At 44.1% G+C, this 27111-nt stretch overlaps 1 protein-coding gene across 2 annotated transcripts; it reads right to left on the minus strand.

The window, feature by feature from the left end:
- Positions 1–24996: 24996 nt before the first annotated feature.
- On the minus strand, positions 24997–26624 carry LOC145018063 (dormancy-associated protein homolog 3-like). 2 transcript variants are annotated; one of them, XM_078975996.1, is made up of 3 exons: positions 26430–26624; positions 25830–25983; positions 24997–25364 (listed from the first exon to the last, which is right to left on the minus strand). In XM_078975996.1, the coding sequence occupies exons 1-3, from the start codon at positions 26545–26547 to the stop codon at positions 25316–25318; spliced, it is 321 nt and encodes a 106-aa protein (XP_078832122.1). In that variant the 5' UTR covers positions 26548–26624; the 3' UTR covers positions 24997–25315. The 2 variants fall into 2 exon arrangements, with proteins under 2 accessions (XP_078832122.1, XP_078832121.1); XM_078975995.1 differs by having other exon boundaries at positions 25837–25983; positions 26430–26620.
- Between the last annotated feature and the right edge of the window lie 487 nt (positions 26625–27111).

Here is a 27111-nt window from a genome sequence, read left to right on the forward strand (position 1 = left end):
GTATGTTATACTAAGCCTAAAGCACTCATATGGACCCACATTTCGCTAAAAGATGATAAACTCGAGTGAAATATGAGGGTACTTATGTTTCGTCGAATCCTCGTGCTCCCAAGTGAATTCAAGTCCCCGCTTAGCATTCCAGTGAACCTTCACTATTGGGATGCGACTTTGCTTTGTTTGTTTCACCTCTTGTTTCATGATTTCGATTGGTTCTTCTACGAAGTTCAGGTTTTTGTTGATTTCGATTTCGTCAAGAGGGACTACAAGGGTTTCGTCAGATAGGCATTTCTTGAGGTTCGAGACGTGGAAGACGGGATGAATGTTACTGAGTTCTTGAGGTAAACGGAGTTTGTAGGCTATAGGACCAATCCTAGCAAGGATTTCAAATGGTCCTATGTACCTCAGGTTTAGCTTTCCATGTTTTCCAAACCGTATCATGCCTTTCCAAGGCGAAAGCTTTAGCAGAATACAGTCTCCAACCTGGAATTCCAAAGGTTTTTGTCGTTTATCGGCGTAGCTCTTTTGTCGATCTCGTGAAGCCTTTAGTCATTCCCGGATTTGTATGATCTTTTCGGTGGTTTAGCGGATGATTTCTGGACTAGTGAGAGTGCTATCACGGACTTGCCCTTTGGCTAGTTGCGTGTCGCCCACCTCAGCTCAGCATAGTGGGGATCTGCACTTGCGGCCATAGAGGGCTTTGAAGGGCGCAGCCTTGATACTGCTATGATAACTATTGTTGTAGGAGAATTCAACCAAGGGCAAATGGGTATCCCACGATTTACCGAAGTCGATGACACATGCTCTCAACATGTTTTCCATGGTCTGGATGGTTATCTCACTATGTTCATCTATCTGAGGGTGATAAGTTGTACTCATATCCAGCTTAGTCCCCAAGAGCGTTCTGTATGGACTGCCAAAATCTTGAAGTGAACATGCTGTCCCGATTAGAGATGATAGATACAGGCACTCCATGCAGTCGAACTATTTCCTAGATAAAAATTCGCGTGAGCCTTTCCATTTTGAAAGTTTCTTTCATTGGTAGAAAGTGAGCGGATTTCGTCAATCGTTCGACTATTACCCAGATGGTGCGTACCCACTCGGAGATTTGGGTAATTTGGTAATGAAATCCATGATAATCCTCTCCCACTTCCACTCAGGTATTTCTGGCTGATGAAGTAGACCTGAGGGCTTCTGATATTCGACCTTCACCTTGGCACAATTTAGACACTTGACCACGAAGGTATCGATCTCTGTTTTGATGTTTGTCCACCAATATAGTTTCTTGAGATTAAGGTACATCTTGTCCAAACCTGGGTGAATGGAATATCTAGTTTTGTGAGCTTTGTTCATGACGACCCCTCTATAACCACCGAACTTTGGGGTCTAGATCTGATCCATGAAATAGTAGACTCCATCTCCCTTGATCTTTAAGTTCTTTTACATTCCTCTCAAGACTTCCTCTGCCACGTTCTTTGGTTTCATGGCTTCCCGTTGAGCCTCTCTGATTTGTGCGGATAGATGGGAATGGATGGTCATGGTAAGTGCTTTCACACTGCGACCTGATTACTCTTTTCGGCTGAGGGCATCAGCTACCACATTGGTCGTGTCAGGATGGTAGCGTATTTCACACTCGTAATCACAGAGTAGTTCTGCCCATCAATGTTGTCTCATGTTTAAGTCTTTATAGTTGAAGATAAGTTGCAGGCTTTTATGGTCAGTGAAGATCGTGGACCTTGTTCCATAGAGGTAATGTCTCCAAATCTTTAATGCGAAGAAAACTGCTCCCAACTCCAGGTCATCCGTTGTATAATTGATTTCATGTGCTTTCAATTGTCTCAAGGCATAAGCAATAACCTTTCCCCGTTGCGTAAGAACACAGCCTAAGCAATGGTTGGATGCATCGCAGTAGACAACGAACTCCTACGTCCCTTCGGGCAGAGATAGAATAGGTGCGCTGCACAAGGCTCGCTTCAATGTTTGGAATGTCATGTCTTGATTTTCACTCCAACAAAAGGGTACACCTTTCTGAGTTAGAGTGGTTAGGGGTTTGGCAATTCTAGAGAAATTTTGGATGAATCTACAATAATAGCCAGCAAGACCCAATAATTGACAGAGTTCTGTGGGTGTCTTCGGTGTTGACCAATTCTCTATCGCTTTGATTTTGGACGGATCCACGTGTATGCCTTCCTCGCTCACTACGTGACCCAAGAAAGTTACTTTCCGAATCCAGAATTCACACTTGGAAAATTTTGCGTATAGCCTTTCTGTTCTTAGAGTTTCCTACACTAATCTCAAGTGTTGTTTGTGATCTTCCTCGCTTCTGGAATAGACAAGTATATCGTCTATGAACATGATAACAAACTTGTCCAAAAAGGATGACACACCCAGTTCATGAGGTCCATGAACACTGCTGGTGCATTGGTTAGATCGAAGGGCATTACTACGAATTTGTAGTGACCATATCGAGTCCGGAATGTTGTTTTAGGCACATCACCCTCGTGGACTCGTAGCTGATGGTGCCCTGATCTGAGGTCTAATTTGGAGAAATAGCTGGCTCCTTGAAGTTGGCCGAAAAGTTGGTCGATCCGAGGAAGAGGATAGTGGTTTTTTATCGTGAGCTTGTTCAGCTCTCGGTAGTCAATGCACATCCGAAAAGATCCATCTTTCTTTTTCACAAATAAAACTGGGGCTCCCTAGGGTAAGGAACTCAGTCTGATGAATCCTTTGTTGAGAAGCTCATTGAGCTGGCTGGACAACTCTTGCATTTCTGCTGGCACTAAACGATATAGGGACTTAGCTACGTGGGTAGCTCCCAGGATTAAGTCGATGTGAAACTCGAGTTGGCGCTCAGGAGGAATTCCCGGAAGCTCTTCGGGAAAGACATCAGGAAAGTTGCAGACTTCAGTGATGTTCTCGACGGCTTTAACCTCCTGTTTCTCATTTACAACGTGGCTAGGAATGCACGACACTCCTTTTGCAGAAGTTTTTGGGCTTTGATGCATGAAATAATGCGGAGGCTGGAGCTAAGTTTATCACCATAGATCATGAGGGTTTTGCTAGAGAGGAGATTGAGACGGATAGTTTTTTCGAAACAAAGGATATCAGCACGATTGGGGCTCAACCAATCCATGACAACGAGGACATGAAAGCTCTTTATGGAAACTGGCATAAGATCGATAGGAAAGGAATGATCATTTAGGGTAAGGGTGCAACCACCGAATATAGCGTTAGTGCTCTCTTTCTCACCGTTATCCATTTCAACAGTAAATGTTTCTGTTAAAGATTGAGGTTTATGTTTGAGAAGATGTTTGAATGCATGACTGACAAAACATCTCTCCGCGCCAGAATAAAAAATAATGCATGCATAAGAGTTGCCGAGGAGGAACGTACCCATGACAACGGTAGGATCAACAATTGCTTCCTCTTGCCCCGTTGCTAGAACCCTCCCAGTGTTGCCAGTTGTTGCTGCCTTGAAGAAATTTCTCTTGTAGTGCCCGACCTCGCAACAACCATAGCAGGCCTGACTGACACTTGCTCTAGATATCTGATTGGTTGGATGGGCTCGTGTTCTGCAAAATCGAGATGTATTCCTGTAACGACCCCATTCCTGGTATGCTATTTAATGTTTATTTTTCTAAGTTTTCAAGAGGGACTCGACGAGTCTGATGCCCGACTCGTCGAGTAGAGATGGGATTTCCAGCACGTGAAAGTGGATGACTCGACGAGTCCATATCCTGGACTCGGCGAGATCGCCAGTCTGGAAGAAATCCTACATCCACGAGTTTTGCACCCTATATAATCCCCTTTATGCACCCAATCTGGCCTCCCACACCCCAGAACGTTTTAAAGCAATACCTTAACTTATCTTGAGTGTTTTTGGGCATTTTTGTGTAAAGAGTAAAGATTGGAAGAGAGGAGGAAGGCTAGATCCAAAGGAGAAGAAGGGGAACAAGATCTTGCATCCATTTTAGAGTCATTTGAGGTATTAATCGGACTCTTTCTGTTCTTTGATTGTTTCTCTTTAAAGAATCTCATTTAGGTTACCTTTTGCCCATTTATGAGCTTAATCTAGTAAGGAGCTTGTGTAAGTGATATAGCTTTCAGATCTAACCATATTTCTATCCCAAAACCCATATCTAATACCTTTATTGAACCTTGTTGGATATAAACCCTAGATCTAACCTTATTCATGCATTTTAAGCCTATAAACCTCTTTAGGAGTATATGTGCACGTAAAAATGGAACCTTTATGTGCAAACCAAGCCTTAGGAGCCCAGATCTATCAGTTGGATGCGTTGGTTTTGAGCAGAATCTTCTGTATAGTAATTGCATGCATGTGACTCGGCGAGTCATTCTTTGGATTCGGCGAGTCGTGTTGCGAGTCCAAGACACTCTTCATACCTCTAGATCAGACTCGACGAGTTGTTCATACAACTCGACAAGTCACAGCCAGAGTGTTCATACGTTGAAGGAGGACTCGATGAGTTGTTCATACAACTCGGCGAGTCAGATGCATATTGACTATGTGATAGCATTGAAGGGGAACTCGTCGAGTCTATGCCAAACTCGATGACTAGTAGCGATTAGAAGCAAAGAAGTGAGGGTGAGGACTCGACGAGTTGGTGACCCAACTCGATGAGTCAGGTCAACTGTATGTTGACTTTGACCAATAGGGTTGACTTTGGCCAGGGGTAAAATAGTCATTTTACCCTCAATATAGTTATCAGTATTTGGATTCAGTGTGTTATGGAAACTGTAGCCTGGGAGATACCGGAGCAGCAACAAACAGTTTCCAGAGACGTTCATTTACCAGCCAGTTTACGAGGTGAGTTTTCTTCTAGTAGGAACGGGTCTAAGGCCACAATGCTAGCCCGTTTAGCTAGTAGTAGCTTCCGGACTTCGGTCTGATGCAGTTTTTAGCATGTTTGATGACTTCGTGGCTCATACAGGATTGATGTGTTATGTGTTTCGGGCTACGGCCTGATGTAGTGTGCAGTTTATGTGTTTATGCTAGTTGATATGTTTATGCCATGCTATGTTATGCTCAGTCAGTTTCTGAACTTCGGTACGATGCAGTTAGTTCCGGACTTCAGTCCGATGCAGGGGACAAGGTCCCAGTCAGTTCCGGACTTCGGTTCGATGCAGTTTCCAGACTTCTGTCCGATGCAGAGGGCAAGGCCCTGGTTAGTTCCGGACTTTGGTCCGATCCAGTTTCTGGACTTCGGTTCGATGTAGTGGGCAAGGCCCATTATGTGTTTATATGTTGTTGTATGGTATGTGGTAGTTTGGGGGAGCTCACTAAGCTTTGTGCTGACAGTTTTAGTTTTGGTTTCAAGTACTTGCGCAAGTAAATGGAAGGGCTCGGGTTGATGGCATCGCACACACCACAGCTTCAGCTTTATTCCTAGGAGTTTTGTTGAGATACTTAAATATGATTTGTTACAGTTCTTGATATAACATTTTTATTATGGCTTTTGAGATACCCGATGTATGTTTTTATTATATGACATCCAGTGTTACGACTTTTATTATTATTTAAAAACAAAATTTTTGGGTCGTATTTTTGGGATGTTACAAGTTGGTATCAGAGCCTTGGTTTGAGGGATTCGGGCACAATTTTGGGTGTATCTGAACTCAAAGTAAGGAAATGGTAAAATGTTTTTCGAAAGAAAAGAGTTTTAGAAAGGTAAAAAGAATTTTAGAAAGAAAAGAACTTTGAAAAGAGAAAAGGGTGTGGTGCATGCGATCAGTCGAGCTCAAGTAAGTACTCCTAAATTACCCATACAACAGTATGTATCAGTTAATGTTGAGTTTTAGTAGAACAACATGCTAGTATATGACTAAGGATCTAGGAGGATGCCTTATATGTCTGCTTTATGTGTTTCAACTTTATAAGAATTGCATGCTAGCATTGAGTAGTCAGCAGTAGGATATCCTGTTTAGGTTATGCCTGATAACATGAGCTTAGCATTGTATGTTAGTACAGTTTGCCATTATGAGGATAGAATTGCTTGAGTAGTCTCCTATGTCTGAATGATGCTTGCTATGTGCTTTGTGGGACTATGAGTGATGGGAGTTAGCCATTAGGTGAATGCATCACGTCACATGTGAACAGGGTTGAATAATATCAGAGTGCTAGACTTGGCCCTATTGCGCAGCTCTTGTTTGAGTCTAACGATTGTAGGGATGAGTCTTTTACTTGAAGGGTTATCTGAGCCTCGCCGCATGTGATGGTATTCAGGTGATGGCTAATTGGCATCACAAGGAGGCTTTCAACAGCTGAGGACTGAATCAGGTATAGTCAGAGAATTCCCTAGGGCAAGCCTAGGATGGGAGTAACAGAGATTATTAGCAGTAATAGTGATTTGGTGGAGTCAAGGCTGTACTTGAGGAAAGTACGGATAGATGTGGAACGTAGTATGGGCCCATACTACTGGAAGCAGAGGATCCGTACTCGAATCAAGGAAAGCTGAGATGAGACTAGCAAACTTGTGGTAGTAGTGATTCCTCGAGATATATCAGTGTTCCTGATGTTTATTATGTTGTGTTTCAGAATGGTGGTATTACGCCCTAGACCAGCAGTCGGCAGTTCAGGTGCCGGATGGGGATCAGGATCAGGCCCGGAGGTCGGGCAGTTGGATAAGCAGACTAGGGAGTTTCTCTCTTCAGAGATTACTCGCACCATACTTGAGCAGACTCCTGTAATCTTCGGTTCGATCAAGGAGGGTATCTTAGAGATGATGGACGAGAGGTTGAGCATCTTCCGTGCTGAGGTGGCAGCCATGATGGGGTCGCGTACGTTTACTTTTAGGGAGTTCCGGGCATGCGGAGCTCCGGATTATCATGGGGTGCGGGACCCCATAGCGAGCACCAGATGGTTGGCAGATGTGGCTAACGCTTTCCGCACTAGCAGATGTCCCGAGGGGGACAAGGTCAGATTGGCATCTTGTCTTTTGAAGGATAGGGCACGGGATTGGTGGGAGGAGATTGGTCATGCCATCGGGGATGACGCAACTTTAGATTCCATGACCTGGGTAGACTTTACTACCAGGTTCAGAGCCGAGTTCGCACCAGTTATTGAGGTGCAGCAGTTAGCACGCGAGTTTCAGGATCTTACCTAGACTACAGAGACAGTGGCGGAGATTACCGCTAAGTTCAGGGAGAGGGATCTTCTTGTTCCTCAGTACGCGGAGGATGAGTAAATGAAGAAGGCTCATTATCATGAGATGATGTGGAGTGATATCCGCCAGTTTGTGATCCGATCCAGCTATAAAACGCTGGATGACATGATTGCTAGGGCTCGAGAGAGAGAGATTGCCCTTGAGATGGAGAGAAAGAGGAAGTCGGAGGCGGCTCCAGGTACAGGGAGTACGGGCAAAAAGCCCAAGGGTTCAGATCACAGAGCTAGGAGTCAGCAAAGCCACGCTTGGTGTGGCAAGTGTGGGAGATTGCACAATGGGGTGTGCAAGTCAGGGAGTGCCAGCTGCTACAAGTGCGGTCGGACTGGGCATATGAGGAGAGATTGTACAGCCACTACTACCGCCATTGCGACATCAGATCTGATTTTCTCCCATTACAATCAAAGGGACATAAAAAGTCCCAGTGTCCGAGTTTAGCTGCTGCAGGAAAGGTGTCAGCACCTGCTCCTGCTACTTTGAAGATTACAGATGGCCGTCAGGGCCAATCTGAGACGCCGGTGGCAAAGAGTAGGGCTTTTCAGCTGACAGCAGAGGAGGCGCGAGCGACTCCTGACGTGGTGACGCGTATGTACTTTTCCCTTATCTTTGCATTTATTATTGATTGTTTCTTATGGATATATGTTTTTGTATAGGGTCGTTCTCAGTGAACGACATTTCAGCTACAATATTGTTTGATTCGGGGGCTACCCGATCATTCGTCTCTCTTGCGCTTAGCAAGAGGTTTAGCAGAGCCCCTTGGGAGCTAGATTGTCCACTTGAGGTTGAGATAGCAGCTGATAGGACCGTTAGGCTCGCAAGGGTACACAGAGGATTTTCTCTACAGTTATTCGATGAACGATTTCCGGTGGACTTGGTCCCTATTCCCCTACGAGGGAATAAGTTTATAGTAGGCATGGATTGGCTGATCCCCAATGGGGCGGTGATAGATTGTGAGCTGTAGTTAGTGAGAGTTCGCACTCCCAGTGGGGGAGAGTTGGTGATTCACAGTGAGAGGCCACAGCGCGGACCGGTTCTGTGTTTAGCAGCGAGAGCGAGGCGTTATTTTCAGTGGGGATGTGTCGGTTATGTTGCCTATATTTTAAATTCCCGGGAGAAGGGCAAGACGATAGTTGATGATGTTCCGGTGGTACGGGACTACCCGGATGTATTTCCTGAGGATTTGCAGGGAATACCTCCTGAGAGGAAGGTTGAGTTCGGGATTGACCTAATCCCTTGTGCGGCTCCGATAGCCAAGGCACCGTATTGGTTGGCTCCCCCGGAGATGTAGGACTTATCTACGCAGCTACAAGAGCTGCTAGACAAGGGTTTTATCAGGCCGAGCAGTTTACCCTGGGGTGCACTGATTCTGTTTATAAAGAAAAAGGATGGGTCACACCATATGTGTATAGATTACCGGGAGCTAAATAAGGTAACGGTGAAGAACTGTTACCCACTTCCGACGATAGATTAGTTGTTTGATCAGCTGCAGGGAGCGTCTTGGTTTTCCAAGATCGATTTACGCTTCGGGTATCATTAGATGCGAGTCAGAGACAAGGATGTGCAGAAGAATGCTTTCAGGACCCGATATGGTCATTATGAGTTCGTGGTGATGCCGTTCGGGCTCACCAACGCTCCAACAGCTTTCATGGATCTCATGAACCGCGTGTGCAGGTTGATGCTGGATCGGTCTGTAATGGTATTCATAAATGATATCTTGGTGTATTCCAAGACTCAGGAGCAGCACGAGGAGCATCTGAGAGAGGTGCTAGAGATTTTGAGGAGGGAGAGACTTTTCGCAAAGTTCTCCAAGTGCGAGTTCTAGTTGCGCGAGGTGCAGTTCCTTGGACATCTTGTCAACTAGAAGGGGATTTTGGTAGATCCGGCCAAGATAGAGATCGTGATGTAGTGGGAGGTCCCGAGATCTCCATCCGAGATTCGGAGCTTCCTAGGTTTGGCAGGATATTATAGGAGATTCATCTAGGATTTCTCCAAGATAGCAGTACCGCTCACCCGACTGACCAAGAAGTCGGTGGCGTTTCGTTGGGGCCTTAGCAGCAGGTAGCGTTTGAGACTCTCAGGCAGAGATTGTGCGAGACACCGATTCTTACCTTGCCAGAAGGAGTAGAGGATTTCATAGTATACTGTGATGCCTCGATCACAGGTATGGGAGTAGTGTTGATGCAGGGAGGCCGTGTGATAGCCTATGCCTCGAGACAGTTGAAGCCTCATAAGGCTAACTATCCTACGCATGATTTGGAGTTGGGGGCAGTGGTGTTTACCCTCAAGATTTGGAGACATTACCTCTATGGGGTCCGATGTACCATTTACATGGATCACAAGAGCTTGAGGTACCTCATGAACCAGTCGAATCTGAACATGAGGCAGAGGCGATGGTTAGATGTGTTGAAGGATTATGATTGTCAGATCCTTTATCACCCAGGGAAGGCAACGTGGTGGTCGACGCTCTAAGGCGCAAGGCAGTAGCGGCCCCGGTCAAAGACATTTGTTTGAGGATTACGGTGATTACTCCATTATTCGAGCAAATCAAAGAGGGGCATGCCGAGGGCCTTAAGGAGGAGAGGTAGAAGTGTGAAAGGATTGTGGGCCTAGTAGCTTCTTTTGACTACGATAGCCGAGGATTGTTGACCCTTCATGGGAGGGTATGGGAACCGTACTAGGGCAGAGTGCGGCAGGTGTTGATGGAAGAGGTCCATAAGTCTCGATTTTCCATCCATCTAGGGGCAACGGAGATGTATACGGATCTTCGACCCGACTATTGGTGGCCCTGCATGAAGCAGGATGTCGCCTGGTATGTCGAAAGATGGCTGACCTGCAACAAGGTTAAGGCGGAGCACCAGAGGCCTCACGACAAGATGCAGCCGTTGGACATACCAGTGTGGAAATGGGAGGATATTACTATGGATTTCATCACTAAGCTTACCAGGACCACACGTGGAGTGGATTCGACATGGAGTGCCTATTTCAGTGGTGTCAGACTGAGACGTCCATTTTACTTCCAGATTCTGGAAGCGGTTTCACGATGAGATGGATACACGTCTCCATTTTAGCACCGCTTTCCATCCTCAGACGAACAAGCAGAGCGAGAGAATGATTCAGACTCTCGAGGACATGCTGCGGGCATGTGTTCTGGACTTCGGTGGGAGTTGGGATATGCATTTTCTGTTAGTGGAATTTTTGTATAACAACAGTTACCAAGCGAGTATTGATCGACCTCCTTTCGAGATGCTCTATGGGAGGAAGTGTAGGACCCCGATTTGTTGGGGCGAGGTCGGTCAGCGGGTCATTAGGAGCACCGAAGTGGTGCTCAAGACGACAAAGTTGATCCAACAGGTTCGTAGAAGACTGCAGACTGCGCAGAGACGACAGAAGAGTTACGCCGATAGGAGGCGTTCAGACTTGGATTTCCAGGTGGGCGATATGGTCCTCCTGAAGGTATCACCCTGGAAGGGTGTTATCAGGTTTCAGAAGAGGGGAAAGTTGGGCCCCAGGTTCATCGATCCTTTTAGGGTTTTGGCCCTGGTGGGACGGGTTGCTTATCGGTTGGATCTTCCGGCAGAGCTCAGTCAGATCCACAACACTTTCCATGTTTCTCAGTTGAGGAAGTGCTTGGTGGATGAGACAACAGTAGTACCCTTGGAGGACATTGAGGTTGATAGCAGCCTGAATTATATTGAGAAACCCATAGCGATCATGGATCGGAAGACGAAAGCCTTGAGGAATAAGGTCGATCAGTTAGTAAAGGTGCAGTGGCAGCACCAGAAGGGATCTGAGTGGACGTAGGAGGCAGAGGAGGAAATGAGGGAGCACTATCCAGAGTTGTTCGCAGATGCAGCAGCAGCAGCAGACTTCGAGGTTGAAGTATGAGACAAGTGGGGGAGAGTTGTAACGACCCCATTTCTGGTATGTTATTTAATGTTTATTTTTCTAAGTTTTCAAGAGGGACTTGACGAGTCTGTTGCCCGACTCATCGAGTAGAGACGGGATTTCCAGCACGTGAAAGTGGACGACTCGACGAGCCCATATCCTAGACTTGGCGAGTCCGCTAGTATGGAAGAAACCCTAGATCCATGGGTTTTGCACCCTATATAATCCCCCTTATGCACCCAATCTGGCCTCCCTCACCCTCAGAACGTTTCAAAGCAATACCTTAACCTATCTTGAGTGCTTTTAGGGATTTTTGTGTAAAGAGTGAAGATGTGAAGAGAGGAGGAAGGCTAAATCCAAAGGAGAAGAAGGGGAACAAGATCTTGCATCCATTTTCGAGCCATTTGAGGTATTAATCAGACTCTTTCTGTTCTTTGGCTGTTTCTCTTTAAAGAATCTCATTTAGGTTACCTTTTGCACATTTATGAGCTTAATCTAGTAAGGGAGCTTGTGTAAGTGATATAGCTTTCAGATCTAAACATATTTCTATCCCAAAACCCATATCTAATACCTTTATTGAACCTTGTTGCATATAAACCCTAGATCTAACCTTATTCATGCATTTTAAGCCTATAAACCTCTTTAGGAGTATATGTCCACGTAAAAATGGAACCTTACTTGCAAAACAAGCCTTAGGAGCCCGAATCTATCAATTGGATGTGTTGGTTTTGAGCAGAATCTTCTGTATAGTAATTGCATGCATGTGACTCGGCGAGTCATTCTTCGGACTCGACGAGTCGTGTCGCGAGTCGAAGACAGTCCTCATACCTCTAGATCATACTCGACGAGTTATTCATACAACTCGACGACTCACAGCCAGAGTGTTCATACGTTGAAGGAGGACTCGACGAGTTGTTCATACAACTCGGCGAGTCGGATGCAAATTGACTATGTGATAGCATTGAAGGGGAACTCGTCGATTCTATGCCAAAGTTGACGAGTAGTAGCAATCAGAAGCAAAGAAGTGAGGGTGACGACTCGATGAGTTGGTGACCCAACTCGACGAGTCAGGTCAACTGTATGTTGACTTTGACCAATAGGGTTGACTTTGACCAGGGGTCATTTTACCCTCAGTATAGTTATCAGTATTTGATTCAGTGTGTTATGGAAATTGTAGCTGGGGAGATACCAGAGCAGCAACAGAAAATTTCCAAAGCTGTTCATTTAGCAGCCAGTTTACGAGCTGAGTTTTCTTCCAGTAGGAACGGGTCTAAGGCCACAATGCCAGCCTGTTTAGCTAGTAGTAGCTTCCGGACTTCGGTCCAATGCAGTTTTTAGCATGTTTGATGCCTTCGTGGCTCAGACAGAATTTATGTGTTATATGTTCCAAGCTATGGCCCGATGTAGTGTGCAGTTTATGTGTTCATGCTAGTTGATATGTTTATGCCATGCTATGTTCTGCTCAGTCAGTTTTCGGACTTCGGTCCAATGCAATTTGTTCCATACTTCAGTCCGATGCAGGGGACAAGGTCCCAGTCAGTTCCGGACTTCGGTCCGATGCAGTTTCCGGACTTCTGTCCGATGCAGAGGGCAAGGCCCTGCTTAGTTCCGGACTTCGGTCCGATGCAGTTTCCGGACTTTGGTTCGATGTAGTGGGCAAGGCTCAGTATGTGTTTATATGTTGTTGTATGGTATGTGGTAGTTTGGGGGAGCTCACTAAGCTTTGTGCTTACAGTTTCATTTTTGGTTTCAGGTACTTCCGCAAGTAAAGGGAAGGGCTCGGGTTGATGGCATCGCACACACCACAGCTTCGGCTTTATTCCTGGGAGTTTTGTTCAAATACTTAGATATGATTTGAAACAATTCTTGATATGACATTTTTATTATGGCTTTTGAGATACTCAACGTATGGTTTTATTATATAACATTCAGTGTTACGACTTTTATTATTATTTAAAAACAAAATTTTTGGGTCGTACTTTTGGGATGTTACAATGCCCCTTCTTGCCACAGCTTTTGCACAACATCTCGTGGTACTGTCCATGATGATGAAAATTACATTTTTTGCACCAAGGAAGAGTACGAGTATATCCGTTGGTAGGTGCTTGAGTTGTAGGAGCAACCGCAGGACTAGTGGCAACATGGATTGCCACTGTATGTTGTTTCTTGGATGGGTCCTACGAAGACTGACCCTTTCGCTGCTTCCAGAACTTTCTCTTCTTGCCACTCCCTTTTGCTGGTTCGGGAGCGGCTGTCACTTTGTCAAGATCAACACCGTGATCTATGAGAGTCTGCGACAAGCACTGGCGTTATCAAAAGTGTTTGGCCTGGCAGCCAAGACATTCACTTGAGTTGGGGGCGTCTATCCCCAAATGTATCTCTCTCTCTTTTTTCTTTCCGGGGTGACCATTCCCGGGAAAAGAAGTGCTAGGTCTTCAAACCTAGAAGTGTAGGCAGCAATATCTGAACCCTTCATCTTTAGGTTCTAGAGTTCGTGCTCCAGTTTCTACATTTCACCGCGCGGGCAGTACTCAGCAAGCATGAACTCTTTCAAGCTATCCCAATCCATAGCATTTGCTATTGGTAGGGTTAGGGATTTGAACCGACTATTCCACCAGGTCAATGCTCTGTTCATGAAAGTGCAGGCAGCAAATTTCACCTTTTTGGCTTCCGAACAGCTACAAATTTCGAAAATAGACTCGATCTTCTTGAACCATTGAGTCAAGGAAATGACAACTCCAGTGTCGTCGAAAGATGTAGGTTTTTCAGTCATGAAATCTTTATAGGAACACTCCTCCTGGTGTCCCTGACCACCTTCTTGATTTTGAGGCTGGGTACCACCTCCTGGCCCGCTAGGACCACCGGGGTTCATCTATGACATTGTGGCAGCCACAACGGCATTAACAACTGCCTGGAACATAACGGGGTCGAAATGGGGAGGTGGTGGAGGAGGATTGTTGTTCTTTGAGCTCAGTCTTTTCTTTGGAGGCATCTCATTCTAAAATGATCAGGAAGGAGAGGATGGTAAGTCCAGTGAATATAATCAAGAGATATGAACCAAGATGTATCTCTGTATGATAGATAAAGTGTTCTATTAAGCAATAACCAGTAAAGAGTTACTAAAGCGAGTAAACTATCGCTAGGAAAGAATGAGTAGCAACAATTTTTCATTCTTAGTTTAATAAAAATACTCCAATCACAGTATTTAAAAACATGTATCAATTGTTTTTACATAAGATGAGTACAAATCAAAAACCCCATAATCTCTAAACATCTCCACCATAAGTGTGTACTGATAATGTCGGCGCCTTCCCGCGATCATCACTGGTACCTGAAACACATAACCCGCAAACGGTAAACAATAATGCTTAGTGAGTTCCCTAAAATACCACATACAACACATACGCCTTTCCAGGCCATAGCTCTATGGGATTTTCCGATCCATGTGTCTCAGGGGATTTCCATCCCATGACTCTATTGACCTTCTGGTCCATATCATCATACTCATATCATAACATATAACATATACAACATACATCACATTTACATCATACACATAAGACCTTCCGGTCACACATAATCACCCCATTGGATAAGGCATAGTGAGAAGACTCACATCAATGAAGTCGGATAAACTCTTGTGCTCAACGTCCCGACCTAGCCTCCTCCTATTATTCAAATAACATTCCCGATCAATACACTCTCATGATCTCATCACTACAGACTGGGTAAAAGGCCATTCTACCCTTCCCTGAACTCTCCTGAATTAGTCTTGACCAGAACCCTAAAGTCAATGAAAGTCAACGATCAACTTTGACCCGACTCGTCGAGTGCACAAAGGTGACTCGGCGAGTCCATGCAGGTCCTCTGATTCCTTTCGGACTCTCTTGGCTCGTCGAGTATTTCTTCCACTCGACAAGTTACACCAGTCACGAATCGAGGGGAAACCCCGACTCGACTCATCGAGTCCGCTCATGGACTCGGAGAGTTCGTTCCATGCTCACACTCAAATGACCTTCTGAGGTCATATTTGTTCCTCTAATTCATAGATTTAATCTTCCCAAGCTCAATAATCACATAAAGGTTCGAAGTTGATGCTCATGCAACATCCAAATGACACTACTTGATGATTTAGCCGTAAATACAACATCCTAAGTCCATTTCTTCCATAACTCCTCATAAAGCAAGGTGGAATAGGTTCTCTAGACCAATATGGATCCATATCTGATGTCTAAACATAATAAGGGACCATATTCCCAACAAATCAACCCAATAAAGGGTATAGAAAACCCTAGATCCATGGATTCTTTAACAAAACAGAAAAAGGATCGATATGCTACCTCAAGGATGATGTCTTTTGCTTGCAATCCACAAATAAGAAACCTCCTTGGCCTCCTCTAAGCTAAAATCAATTTCTTCTTGCAAAACAAACCCACAAAGGTCCAATAATGGCTTCTTCTCTCTCACAAACGCTCAAGCACTACAAGGGTTTCTCTCAATGGTCTGGTAGCCGCAAATGGTGGCTATAAGGGTCCTTAAATAGGCCCCAAACCCGATAAATTAGGGTTTCATTATATAGCATGGACTCGCTGAGTCCACGTATGGACGCGCCGAGTCCTCCATTAAATCAGACGAACACATGCGCGATCCCACTTGGCGAGTCTGAGCGCCTACTCGCCAAGTCCTTTTCTAATATTCAATATAAATACTTAAAATGAGATACCTGGGAATCCTGATGTTACAATTCTCCCTCAATAGAATCAGACTTCGCCCTCGAAGTCTCGCTCCACAAACAATTCTGGATACTGCTCCGGCATCTCTAACTCCGGATCCTAAGTCAGCTCGGACACCTTCCGATGTTTCCACTGGACCTAAACCAGGGACACCTCCTTGTTCCTCAGAACCTTGATCCTCCTATCTCGGATCGCGATCGAACTCTCAACATAGTTTAGGCTCGCATCAACGTGAATGCCCTCTAATTGAACCACTGCTGACTCATCGGCAATACACTTCCTCAACTAAGACACGTGGAAGGTATCATGAATCTGATTCAGCATGGCAGGTAGCTCCAAATGATATGCTACTCTGTCCACCCTAGCTGTCACCCTGAATGGACCGATATATTGACGTCCCAACTTGCCCCTCTTCTTGAATCGAATCACAATACCTTCAGGATTTGAGCGAAGCCTATCAGCGTAGCTCTTCTGGCGACTCTGGGTCGTCAGCAACCTCTGCCTAACCTACTGAATCTGCTCACTCATCTGGAGCACTATCTCCTTACTACCCATCACACGTTGTCCTACCTTTCCCCAACAAATGGGAGTCCGACACCTCCTTCTATACAGCAGCTCGTAGGGAGGCATACCGATGCTCGAATGGTGGTTGTTGTTATAGGAAAACTCAGCCAAAGGCAGATACGTGCCCCAACTTTGTCCGAAATCTAATATACATGCATGAAGCATGTCCTCGAGTGTCTGGATAGTCCGCTCACTCTGACCGTCGTTCTGAGGGTGATAAGCAGTGCTGAAATGCAATCTTGTACCCAATTACTCATGAAACTTCTTCCAGAACCTGGAAGTAAAACGTACATCTCGATCTGACACAATCAAAATCGGCACCCCATGCAGAGCACCACCTCCTTCATTTATATTTCTGCTAACTTCTCTGCGGAAGAACTCTCACTGATAGAAAGGAAGTGAGCACTTTTCGTCAATCGATCCACAATCACCCAAATTGCATCGACACCCCTTGGGGTTCTTGGCAGTTTGGTGATGAAATCCATAGAAATCTGTTCCCACTTCCAATGGGGAACCTCAAGTGGCTGCAACTTGCCTTGCGGATGCTGGTGCTCGGCCTTAACCTGACGACTTGTCAAGCACTTCCCTACAACCCACGCAACAACTCTCTTCATACAAGGCCACCAATAGTCTCTCTTCAGATCCAAATACATTTTAGTGGCCCTGAGATGGATCTAGAATCTCGATCTATGCACCTCCTCCATCAAAACACTGCGTGCCCTGCCAATAAACGCCACCCAGATCCGACCATGAAAAGTCATAAGCCCTCGGCTATCAGTCACAAACTCAGATACCTGCCGAATCACTCGCTCCTTTTTGCGGTTCTCCGGTCTCACAGCCTCTGCCTGAGCCTCACGAATGGTATCTAACACCAGAGTCTTTACCGTCATTCTCTTACACATACCTCGTATCGGAACACTCTTTGCCCTCTGACTCAGGGCATCGACTACCACATTCGCCTTGCCCGGGTGGTACAGGATCTCACAATCGTAATCCTTCACCACGTCCAGCCATCTCCTCTGCCGTATATTTAGGTTGGGTTGATCCATCAAATACTTTAAAATCTTGTGGTCCGTGTAAATGGTACACCAAACCCCGTACAAATAGTGGTGCCAGATCTTGAGGGCGAACACTACTGCTCCCAGCTCCAGATCGTGAGTGGTATACCTAGCCTCATGAGGCTTCAACTGCCTCGATGCATATGCTATCACATGCCCCCTCTGCATAAGCACTACACCAAACCCTGATATCGATGCATCGCAGTATACCAAAAAATACTCAACTCCCTCTGGAAGGGATAACACAAGGGCTTCACACAACTTCCGACGAAGAGTCTCAAATGAGGTCTGCTGCTCCGGACCCCATGAAAAAGCAACACCCTTCTGGGTCAACCTAGTAAGTGGCACTGCAATCTTGGAGAAATCATGAATGAGTCTACGATGATAACCGGCCAACCCCAAAAAAACTTCTGATCTCCATGGCGGATTTCAGCACTTCCCAACTAATCACCGCCTCAATCTTGGCTGGGTCGACCAATATCCCATTTTGATTAACAAGATGCCCCAAGAATTGGACCTATCGTAACCAAAAAATCACACTTGGAGAAGTTGGCATAAAGCCTCTCCGACCTCAATACCCCAAGAATCTCCCTCAAATGCTCCTCATGCTGTTCTCGGGATCTAGATACACTAGAATATCATCAATAAACACGGTCACCGATCGATCCAACATCGGCCGACATACTCTGTTCATGAGATCCATGAACGTTGTTGGTGCATTGGTGAGCTCAAAAGGCATCACCATAAACTTATAGTGCCCATATCGAGTCCTGTACGATATCTTCTAGATATCCTCATCACGCACCCTCATCTGGTGATATCCATACCTCAAGTCTATCTTGGTAAACCAAGATGCCCCCTGAAGCTGATTGAACAAATCATCAATCCTCGGCAACGGATAACGGTTCTTGACTGTTAACTTGTTCAACTCCCGATAATCAATGCACATCTGGTGTGAACCATCCTTTTTCTTGACAAAAGGGATCAGCGCTCCCCACGGAGAGCTGCTCGGCCAAATAAACCCCTTCCCCAAAAGCTCTTGAAGCTGTGAGGATAACTCTTGCATCTCTTGAGGCGTAAGGCGATATGGCGCCTTGGCGATAGGTGCTGCGCCCGGAACCCAAACGATACGAAACTCTACCTACCTCTCGAGATGCACACGGTAACTCCTAAGGGAAAACATTTGGGAGCTCGTACACTATCGGAACCCCGCCAACTGATCTTGGTCTCCCCGAATAAATCCTCGTATCCATCATATAAGCTACGAACCCCTTGCAACCCTGCTGCAAACTCTGCCTTGCTCTGGAAGCCGAACAGAACCCTGAACCACTTTGAGTTCCCTCGCCATAGACTGTCAACACTCCCCCACTAGGATCTCGAATCGTCACCATTTGCTGCGCGCAGTCTATCACAGCCCCAAAATCGGCTCAACCAATCCATGCCCACGATGACACATACGTCCCCCATCGCAATTAGGACTAGATCTATCAGAAACCCAACGCCGAAAATCTCAAGCACACACCCTCGAATCACATCCGTGGCATACACTACTTGCTCATTAGCTATAGAAACTCGTAGAGGTCGACTCATCGCCTCTTGCTGGATACTGATGTGTCTACTGAATGCTAATGAAACAAATGACTGACTTAGACCCAAGTTAAACAACACCAAAGAAGGTACATAATTCACAAGGAAAGTACCTACACATATCATAATATAAACCAAGGATCTCATCAAAAACAAATAATAACAAAATACATACCAGCCACGACGTCGGGTGCTACACGGATCTCCTCCGCTGTCAACTGGAAGGCTCTCCCGCGAGCCTTCGGTGCCTTGGCCTTCACTGGCCAAACCTCAGTAGCGCGCACGGTGGCAGGGGCAGATCCCTGCTGTGCTCCCTGTTCTGTTCCCCGCAGTTGTGGACATTCGGCCTTCCGATGGCCTGTCTGGTTGCAATGAAAGCAAACCATGAATCTCTTGGGGTAGTCCTTGGCTATATGCCCCTCTTTTCCACATTTGTAGCAAGCACCAGATTGAAAAACTCCATCATGTCCCTTGCCGTACTTTTCGCAAGTGCAACTCTTCTGGCCCCCAGCTCTCGAATCGGCTGGCTTTTCCCGCTTAGCTGTAGGCTAAGACTATATCGGCCACCTATCCAACCCTTGAGACTCGACCTCCTCCCTGGCCTAGGTCTCCAACTCAATCTCCCTCTTCCGAGTATTTTCCTGAAGCTCAACAAATATCCGGTATGTCGAGTTCGATACGGACTCCCGAATGTCCCTCCTCAGAATGCTCAAGTACCGACTCATGCGCGCCTGCTCAGACGACACGTGCTCAGGGCAGAACATCGCCACCTCATGAAACTTCCTGGTGATCACAGTAACTAACTCAGTACCCTGCTTGAGGGTTAGGAATTCATGGGCCAACCGTTCCCTTTCCACTGAGGGAACGTACTCGTTTCTGAACATAGTGGTGAACCTCTCCCAGGTCACCGCTGAGATCTCTGTAGAAGTAAGATGCGCCATCACAAATTTCCACCAAACCTTCGCTCCCAAGCGATGCTGGTTCAGTGCAAACCGAACCCTCAGATGCTCTGGACACGAACAAGTGTAGAAGCATCCCTTAATGTCAAATATCCATCTCATCGTAGCAATCGGATCCTACGTCCCATCAAACTATGGTGCCTTTGTGTTGCTGAACTCCCGATACAACAACGAATCACCCATTATGGCCTGGCAGGAGCGACGACTGCGGTGGCCGCGACCACAACAACGTCAGTAAGAGCGGTGAACCCCTCATCAAAAGTCTTAATCAGCGTGGTCTTGATGGACCTAAACATCTCTGGTATCTCAGCTCGGATGGCAGCAGCCACCTCATCATAAATCATCTGGCAGTGCTCCTCATCGCTCACACCCCCTCGGTAGTCCCTGGTCTGTGGCGTGTCCCAACCATGAAGCCTCTGAAATACAACATAAAAAAAAATCTGAGACTCGCTCGAGTATACTTACACTCGATAACTCAACCCTACTTGCTCCCTAGTAACCTAAGGATTCTTACTTGGATCCCAGCTCACACCGCATCAACATTCACCCCAAGTCCTCCTCCTAGGATCCCAGCTCACAAATACTCTACATCTTGCTAGCATAGGCTACCCTTCGGTAAGCCTCCTATAAGCTCCTCACTGCTACCTACTCGCTCTCAAGAACCAATTAGCAGTAGAAATCTCCTAGGCTAAGGCATCACAAATTAGCCTACTCTACATGCATAACATATCATATTATATCTCATAACACATAATGTAAGGGTATTTTGGAAAATCACCGTTCGGGTGCTGGCTGATCGTACACACTGCTTCTTTCTGCTTTCCTCAAATTCTTTTACTTTTTGGAAAAATTGTTTCTTTTATGAAAATGTTTCTCAAATCGTCAGTTTGAGTTCAAATACACCCGAAGGTGAATTTGAATCCCTCAAACCAAGGCTCTGATACCAACTTGTAATATCGTGAAATTTCAAAACAATTTTTCATTTTTAATTTAATAAAAATACTACAATCACTATTTTCAAAAACGTGTATCAATTGTTTTTACATAACATGAGTACAAATCAAAAACCCTAGAATCTCCAAACATATCCACCATAAGTGTGTACTGATCATGCTGACCCCTTCCCGCGATCATCACTGGTACCTGAAACACATAACATGCAAACGGTAAGCAATAATGCTTAGTGAGTTCCCTAAAATACCACGTACAACACATACGCCTTTCCAGGCCATAGCTCTATGGGATCTTCCGATCTAGGTGTCTCAGGGGATTTCCATCCCATGACTCTGTTGACCTTTCGGTCCATATCATCATACTCATATCATAACATATAACATATACAACATACATCACATTTACATCATACACATAAAACCTTCCGGTCACACATAATCACCCCATTGGGTAAGGCATAGTGAGAAGACTCACCTCAATGAATTCGGATAAACTCTTGTGCTCAACGTCCTGACCTAGCCTCCTCCTATTATTCAAATAACATTCTCGATCAATACACTCTCATGATCTCATCTCTAAAGACTGGGTAGAAGGCCATTCTACCCTTCCCTAAACTCTTCTGAATCAGTCGTGACCAGAACCCTAAAGTCAACGAAAGTCAACGGTCAACTTTGACCCGACTCGTCGAGTGCACAAAGGTGACTCAGAGAGTCCAAGCAGGTCCTCTGAATCCTTTCGGACTGTCTTGGCTCGTCGAGTCTTTCTTCCACTCGACAAGTTACACCTGTCACAAATCGAGGGGCAACCCTGACTCGACTCGTCGAGTCCGCTCATGGACTTGGCGAGTTCGTTCCATGATCACACTCAAATCACCTTCTGAGGTCACATTTGTTCCTATAATCCATAGATCTAATCTTCCCAAGCTCAATAATTAGATAAAGGTTTGAAGTTGATGCTCATGCAACATCAAAATGACACTACATGATGATTTAGGCCCAAATACAACATCCTAAGTCCATTTCTTCCATAACTCCTCATAAAGCAAGGTGGAATAGGTTCTGTGGACCACTATGGATCCAGATCTGATGTCTAAATATGATAAGGGACCATATTCCCAACAAATCAACCCAATAAAGGGTATAGAAAACCCTAGATCCATGGATTCTTTAACAAAATAGAAAAAGGATCGATATGCTACCTCAAGGATGATGTCCTTTGCTTGCAATCCACAAATAAGCAACCTCCTTGGCCTCCTCTAAGCTGGAATCAACTTATTCTTGCAAAACAAACCCACAAAGGTCCAATAATGGCTTCTTCTCTCTCACAAATGCTCAAGCACTACAAGGGTTTCTCTTAATGGTCTGGTAGCCACAAATGGTGGCTATAAGGGTCCTTAAATAGGCCCCAAACCTGAAAAATTAGGGTTTCATTAAACAGCGTGGAATTCACCGAGTCCACGTATGGACTTGCCGAGTCCTCTATTAAATCATACCAACACATGCGCTATCCTACTCGGCGATTCTGAGCGCCTGCTCGTCGAGTCCTTCTCTAATATTCAATATAAATACTTAAAATGAGATACCTGGGAATCTGGATGTTACACTCGCTGAGTTGTATGAACAACTCGGCGAGTTCATCTTCAACTAATACACAGGTCCTGTCCTTGACTCGCCGAGTTGTATGTACAACTCGTCGAGTTCATCTTCATCCTTAAGAAGTTTGCCTTGGACTCACCGAGTCTGCTCATGCACTCGCCGAGTCCCATGAACTTCCACAATAATGGTTTAGTCCAGAACATTGGGTTACTCCCCGAGACCCCCTTAAAACGTTTCCACACTCAACTTGGTCCTTATGACCCTCAACTGATATGGGACAAAAACCTTGGACTCGCCGAGTCCAAGAATGGACTCATCGAGTTGGTCACATCCACTCACTAAATCTTCGATTTCTGATGTATAACCCTTGATCAAAAGATAGATCTATGCTTCTACAATCGATCTAGCACGTAAAGTTACAACCTTTACGTGCTTACATGAGACTTTGAGGTCAAAAGGTCCTTAAACAAGCTCTTTCAATGCATGGGGCCTTCTTTGAATGCAAGAACCACTCCTTTTTGCCTTCTAACCCCTCTAAACACCTAGATCCGAAACATCAATTCCAAACGATGCTTGCAATCATGGTTGGTGACCAAAATGGCTTAGAAAAGCCCTAAAACTCCACAAAATGGGATCTATCAAAAGAGCAAACAAGGTATAGACTTTATACCTTCTGTAAACTGTAATTGATGCTCGAAGTCGGATCCTTCTAGCCTCCTCTTGATCCTTCAAGCTTCTCCTTCCTTCCTTAGGTCACAAAAGCACCAAAATCACTCGAAATGCCTTAGATTGCTTCAATAACGGCTAGGGTTTGCTATGGGAGTCTTCTGGGAACAAATGGGACGAAGGAGGCCAAGTTAAGGTGTTTAAATAGGGTGCAAACCCTCGGGTTAGGGTTTTTGTCCAGACAGGGCCTACTCGCCGAATCCAGGACCCGACTCATCGCATCCACAGCTTAAACCCCACATCTCATCATGCTTCTACTCAACGAGTTGGTCCTTCAACTCGCCGAGTCCAAGGCCAAAATTCAAAAATGTAAATAAAAGAATACGTACCAAGAACCAGGTGCTACATTTCATAAGCAGCTCCAACTCGTCGAATCAGGACACTCCGACTCATCGAGTATGTCCAATAATCCACGTGGGCTAACTCGCCTCTACACGATGAGTTGGGGCAACCAACTTGTTGAGTAGGTCCATAAACATGTACATAATGCTTTAAAACTTATACATGGGAGTAAGGGTGTTACAAATACCTAGTAAAGCTGGTATAGTCATCGATAATGAACATAATGTATTTCTTATTAGATAATTTTTGACTTCCAGATGGAGCATGACGATCGATATCAAGCAACAAAAAAGGTTCAGTAATGGAAGAGTACAAAACAAGTGAATGTTTCTTTTAGCTTGATTTCCACACTCACATGCAGAGCATAGAGTGTAATGAAATAAGGTAAATTAATATATACAAAAATATATAATATAAAGAATAAAACTAAGGATAAAAGTGAATGAAAAAAAACTCACTCGTTTTATCATTTCTCTATTCTACGCAAATGTTTCACGTGGACCCATCTTCTTTTTTTGCATGTGTTTGCCGAACAAAAAAAGTAAGGAGCCCTTACTCTTACATATCTCCATCCAACTATAGTGTTCTCTGTGAGTAGCTCTCACCACATAAAAAACAAACCAACTCCATTTCCTCTTAATTCGAGTATTAGGTTTGGTAAAGAATCAATGAACGGTGTTAGGCTGGTGATGGTGATATGACATGTGGATGGCGTGAACAGGAGGTAGAAGATGATGATTGTTTTTATTATTGTTGGTGTGGCTGTTCGATTGGAGTATAATGCCAAGTCGATGAACTGATTTGAGTGGACATTTTGGTGTGTTGTTTTTTTGTGCCGAAAATGATTGATAAGAACAAAGGCTCTAGAGGCGAGCACGATTATAGTTAAGGAACAAATGCATATGGCTTGAAAGGTGGGAGACATTGTGGTGTTGCGTGGATAAAGAAAGACAAACCGAGCCCTAATATAAGACAATATTTTGTTAAAACGTAACGTCAATACACGCTTTAAAGCTTGCCGAATTTTTTAAATCCTCGATAATAATAATAATAATAATAATAATAACATATATAATTAATGTTAATCAGATTTATTATATAATTAGTCATGTGTAAAAATATAATAATAATAATAAAATAAAAATTTTGTATATAAGAAACTAAGAGAGTAATCTGTTTTGTAAGATTTATTTTATGTTACCTAAGAAAGTAATTTGTTTTTATATGATTTAATTTATGCTACCTATTTGTGTAGAAATACTAATCGACGTAAAATACTTGTCTGCTTATATTGGATGTATACATAAAATTAACCAAAATTTGATACAAGCATATTTTATATTTTAAAAATATGTTTCTTATACCAAAGTCCCGATTGATATTTGGTGGATATCAACGATACCCTGTATGTAGTATTAAGAAAATCGAACATCCCCGATATGTGGATAGAAAAGCAAACCATGATGTTACAAGCGCCATATATAGATTATAGGCGTACAACAACATAAACTTAACCAAACACCACCGAACGTCAAAGACAACTCCCGAGCATACATATGATACTATTAATTATACAACCACATACACACATACACCAAACGCCTGCCTGAAGTGAGAAACATAACGGAGCCGGAGCCTGGAAACAGGAAAGTTGTGAATGAGTATTATTAGTATGCCAAATCTCAGAGCTCGTAAGGAGGACGAGGGCTCCTGCTTCCAATTCCAGTTGCCTTCTCAAAAGCATCTGATGCTGACTTCCTCCGAAACCTGAACGCCTCGCTTCCTGAAATACATCAATTCATTAAATACGTTGACCGATTAAATTCGGAAAACATAATCTAAATTAGCTGAATATGGATTGATACCAAACTTTATCCGTTTATTTGCTGACAAGGACATACATATAATTTTATTTGCTGAATATAGTATGATTTCTTATTTATATAATTCCTTCAAATTATAAGTATAACTCATTTAATATTGTATATTTGTGGTTGGACATAGACAGGAATCAAGCAGAGAAATATATATATATATATATATATATATATATATATATATATATATATATATATATATATATATATATATATGCTTATAATACAACATTTCGCAAACGAACAAAAATATACTAGCTTTATCTTCACGGATCCTTCAAGAATTTAGACTACCACCACCTTTGGAAGGCCGGATCAGGCATTTGTCATTCACCCACTCCAAATGTAATAAGTGGGTGCGATAAACTTACAGCTTACCGGCAAAAGGAGATACCGGAGGTGTAGATCCGGCGGGAGAGGCCGGTGGTGTATCGCTCAGAGTTCTCTCAGGTTTTACGATCATGATACTCCGTGTTACTCTCATCGAAGGATACTCCACTGCTGTATTCCCTGCCGTTTCCGATTCTGTTTCAGAAAGGAGATGATTATTTTCAGGATGTATAAAAGCTCTTCTAATTAAGTTTATGTTTAACGTCATCCTTTTACTTTTCCTTCTGCTGATGTACAGTCTCAATAAAAGAAACTACACGTGTTTGAGGGATCTGACGATCATAACTATTTGTTGTCGCTATATATATATCAACCCAGATCCGAAGTCACGTTTCAATTATGCTGATGTAGAGAAAAATAGGAGACAGAAGACGAAAACCTAACAAAGTGGGTAACTATTAAAACTATATCAATTATATTGTTGTAGATATGACATAAACATATGCCAAAAAGACAACTTTTATGATCACGATAAGCAAATGAGTGATTGTTGATCGACTATACATAAGAACAAGAGTTATGTACTAGACCTAGTTGATGAAAAAAATTTATTGTTAAAAAGTAGACAGGTAATGGCGTACCCTTGTCTGAGTTTAACGATCGGAAACTTAGATTAGATTGTTTTCGCAGCTTTCCAAGTCCTTTATCCGGTGGAGGGCCAGCGATGGTGTCGTCCCAGAGCTTGTTGAGTAAGCTCATGGCTCAGTGTAGAGCAAAGCGCACGACTAGTAATAAAAGAATCTAAGGGATAGGAGAGGCCCGGTAATGGTTATTTATGGAAATATTATCGACCAAGTAAATATCGAACAAGTTAGTTGGACTTAGAATGAACGATAGGCGTCGATTACAGATCTGGTTAATCCGAAAAAGAACCAACGGCTGATCATGAAGCACGTAGATAAGATAAGGCTAATGGTGACGAAGCAAAATATCAGATTGGATTGTCACGTGTCGCATCGAGCGGACTAGAGGGCCGTCTCACGTGATGGCGATACTCTCTAGAAGTAAGGTTGAGTAAGACCCATATTATTGCTCCTTCAAATAAAGAAACATAAAGCGGAACCCTTGCCCTTTCCTGTATTATATAGCCTCCAAGTTATTAGGAATTACAGGGAATTACAAAATTGGGTTTTAAATGGTAGTACCGTTGAAGTTCAAATTCAAGATACATATAATAAAGTTGGAAACTTGATCTAACTGTCGAATGAATGAACTTGTCGATCAATGTGTGAACCAAAAATCAAACGAAGAAAAATAATAACT

The sequence above is a fragment of the Lactuca saligna genome, chromosome 9 (genome assembly GCF_052625555.1).
Source record: "Lactuca saligna cultivar CGN05327 chromosome 9, ASM5262555v1, whole genome shotgun sequence".
NCBI lineage: Eukaryota > Viridiplantae > Streptophyta > Magnoliopsida > Asterales > Asteraceae > Lactuca > Lactuca saligna.

Excerpts from the sequence above, each read along its gene's own strand:
- LOC145018063 (XM_078975995.1), bottom strand. The coding sequence starts at position 26,547 with ATGAGCTTACTCAACAAGCTCTGGGACGACACCATCGCTGGCCCTCCA. Across the intron at positions 25,984-26,429 it reads ATCGTTAAACTCAGACAAGG|AATCGGAAACGGCAGGGAAT; the intron begins GTACGCCATTAC and ends TTTCTGAAACAG. Across the intron at positions 25,365-25,836 it reads TCCGGTATCTCCTTTTGCCG|GAAGCGAGGCGTTCAGGTTT; the intron begins GTAAGCTGTAAG and ends GATGTATTTCAG.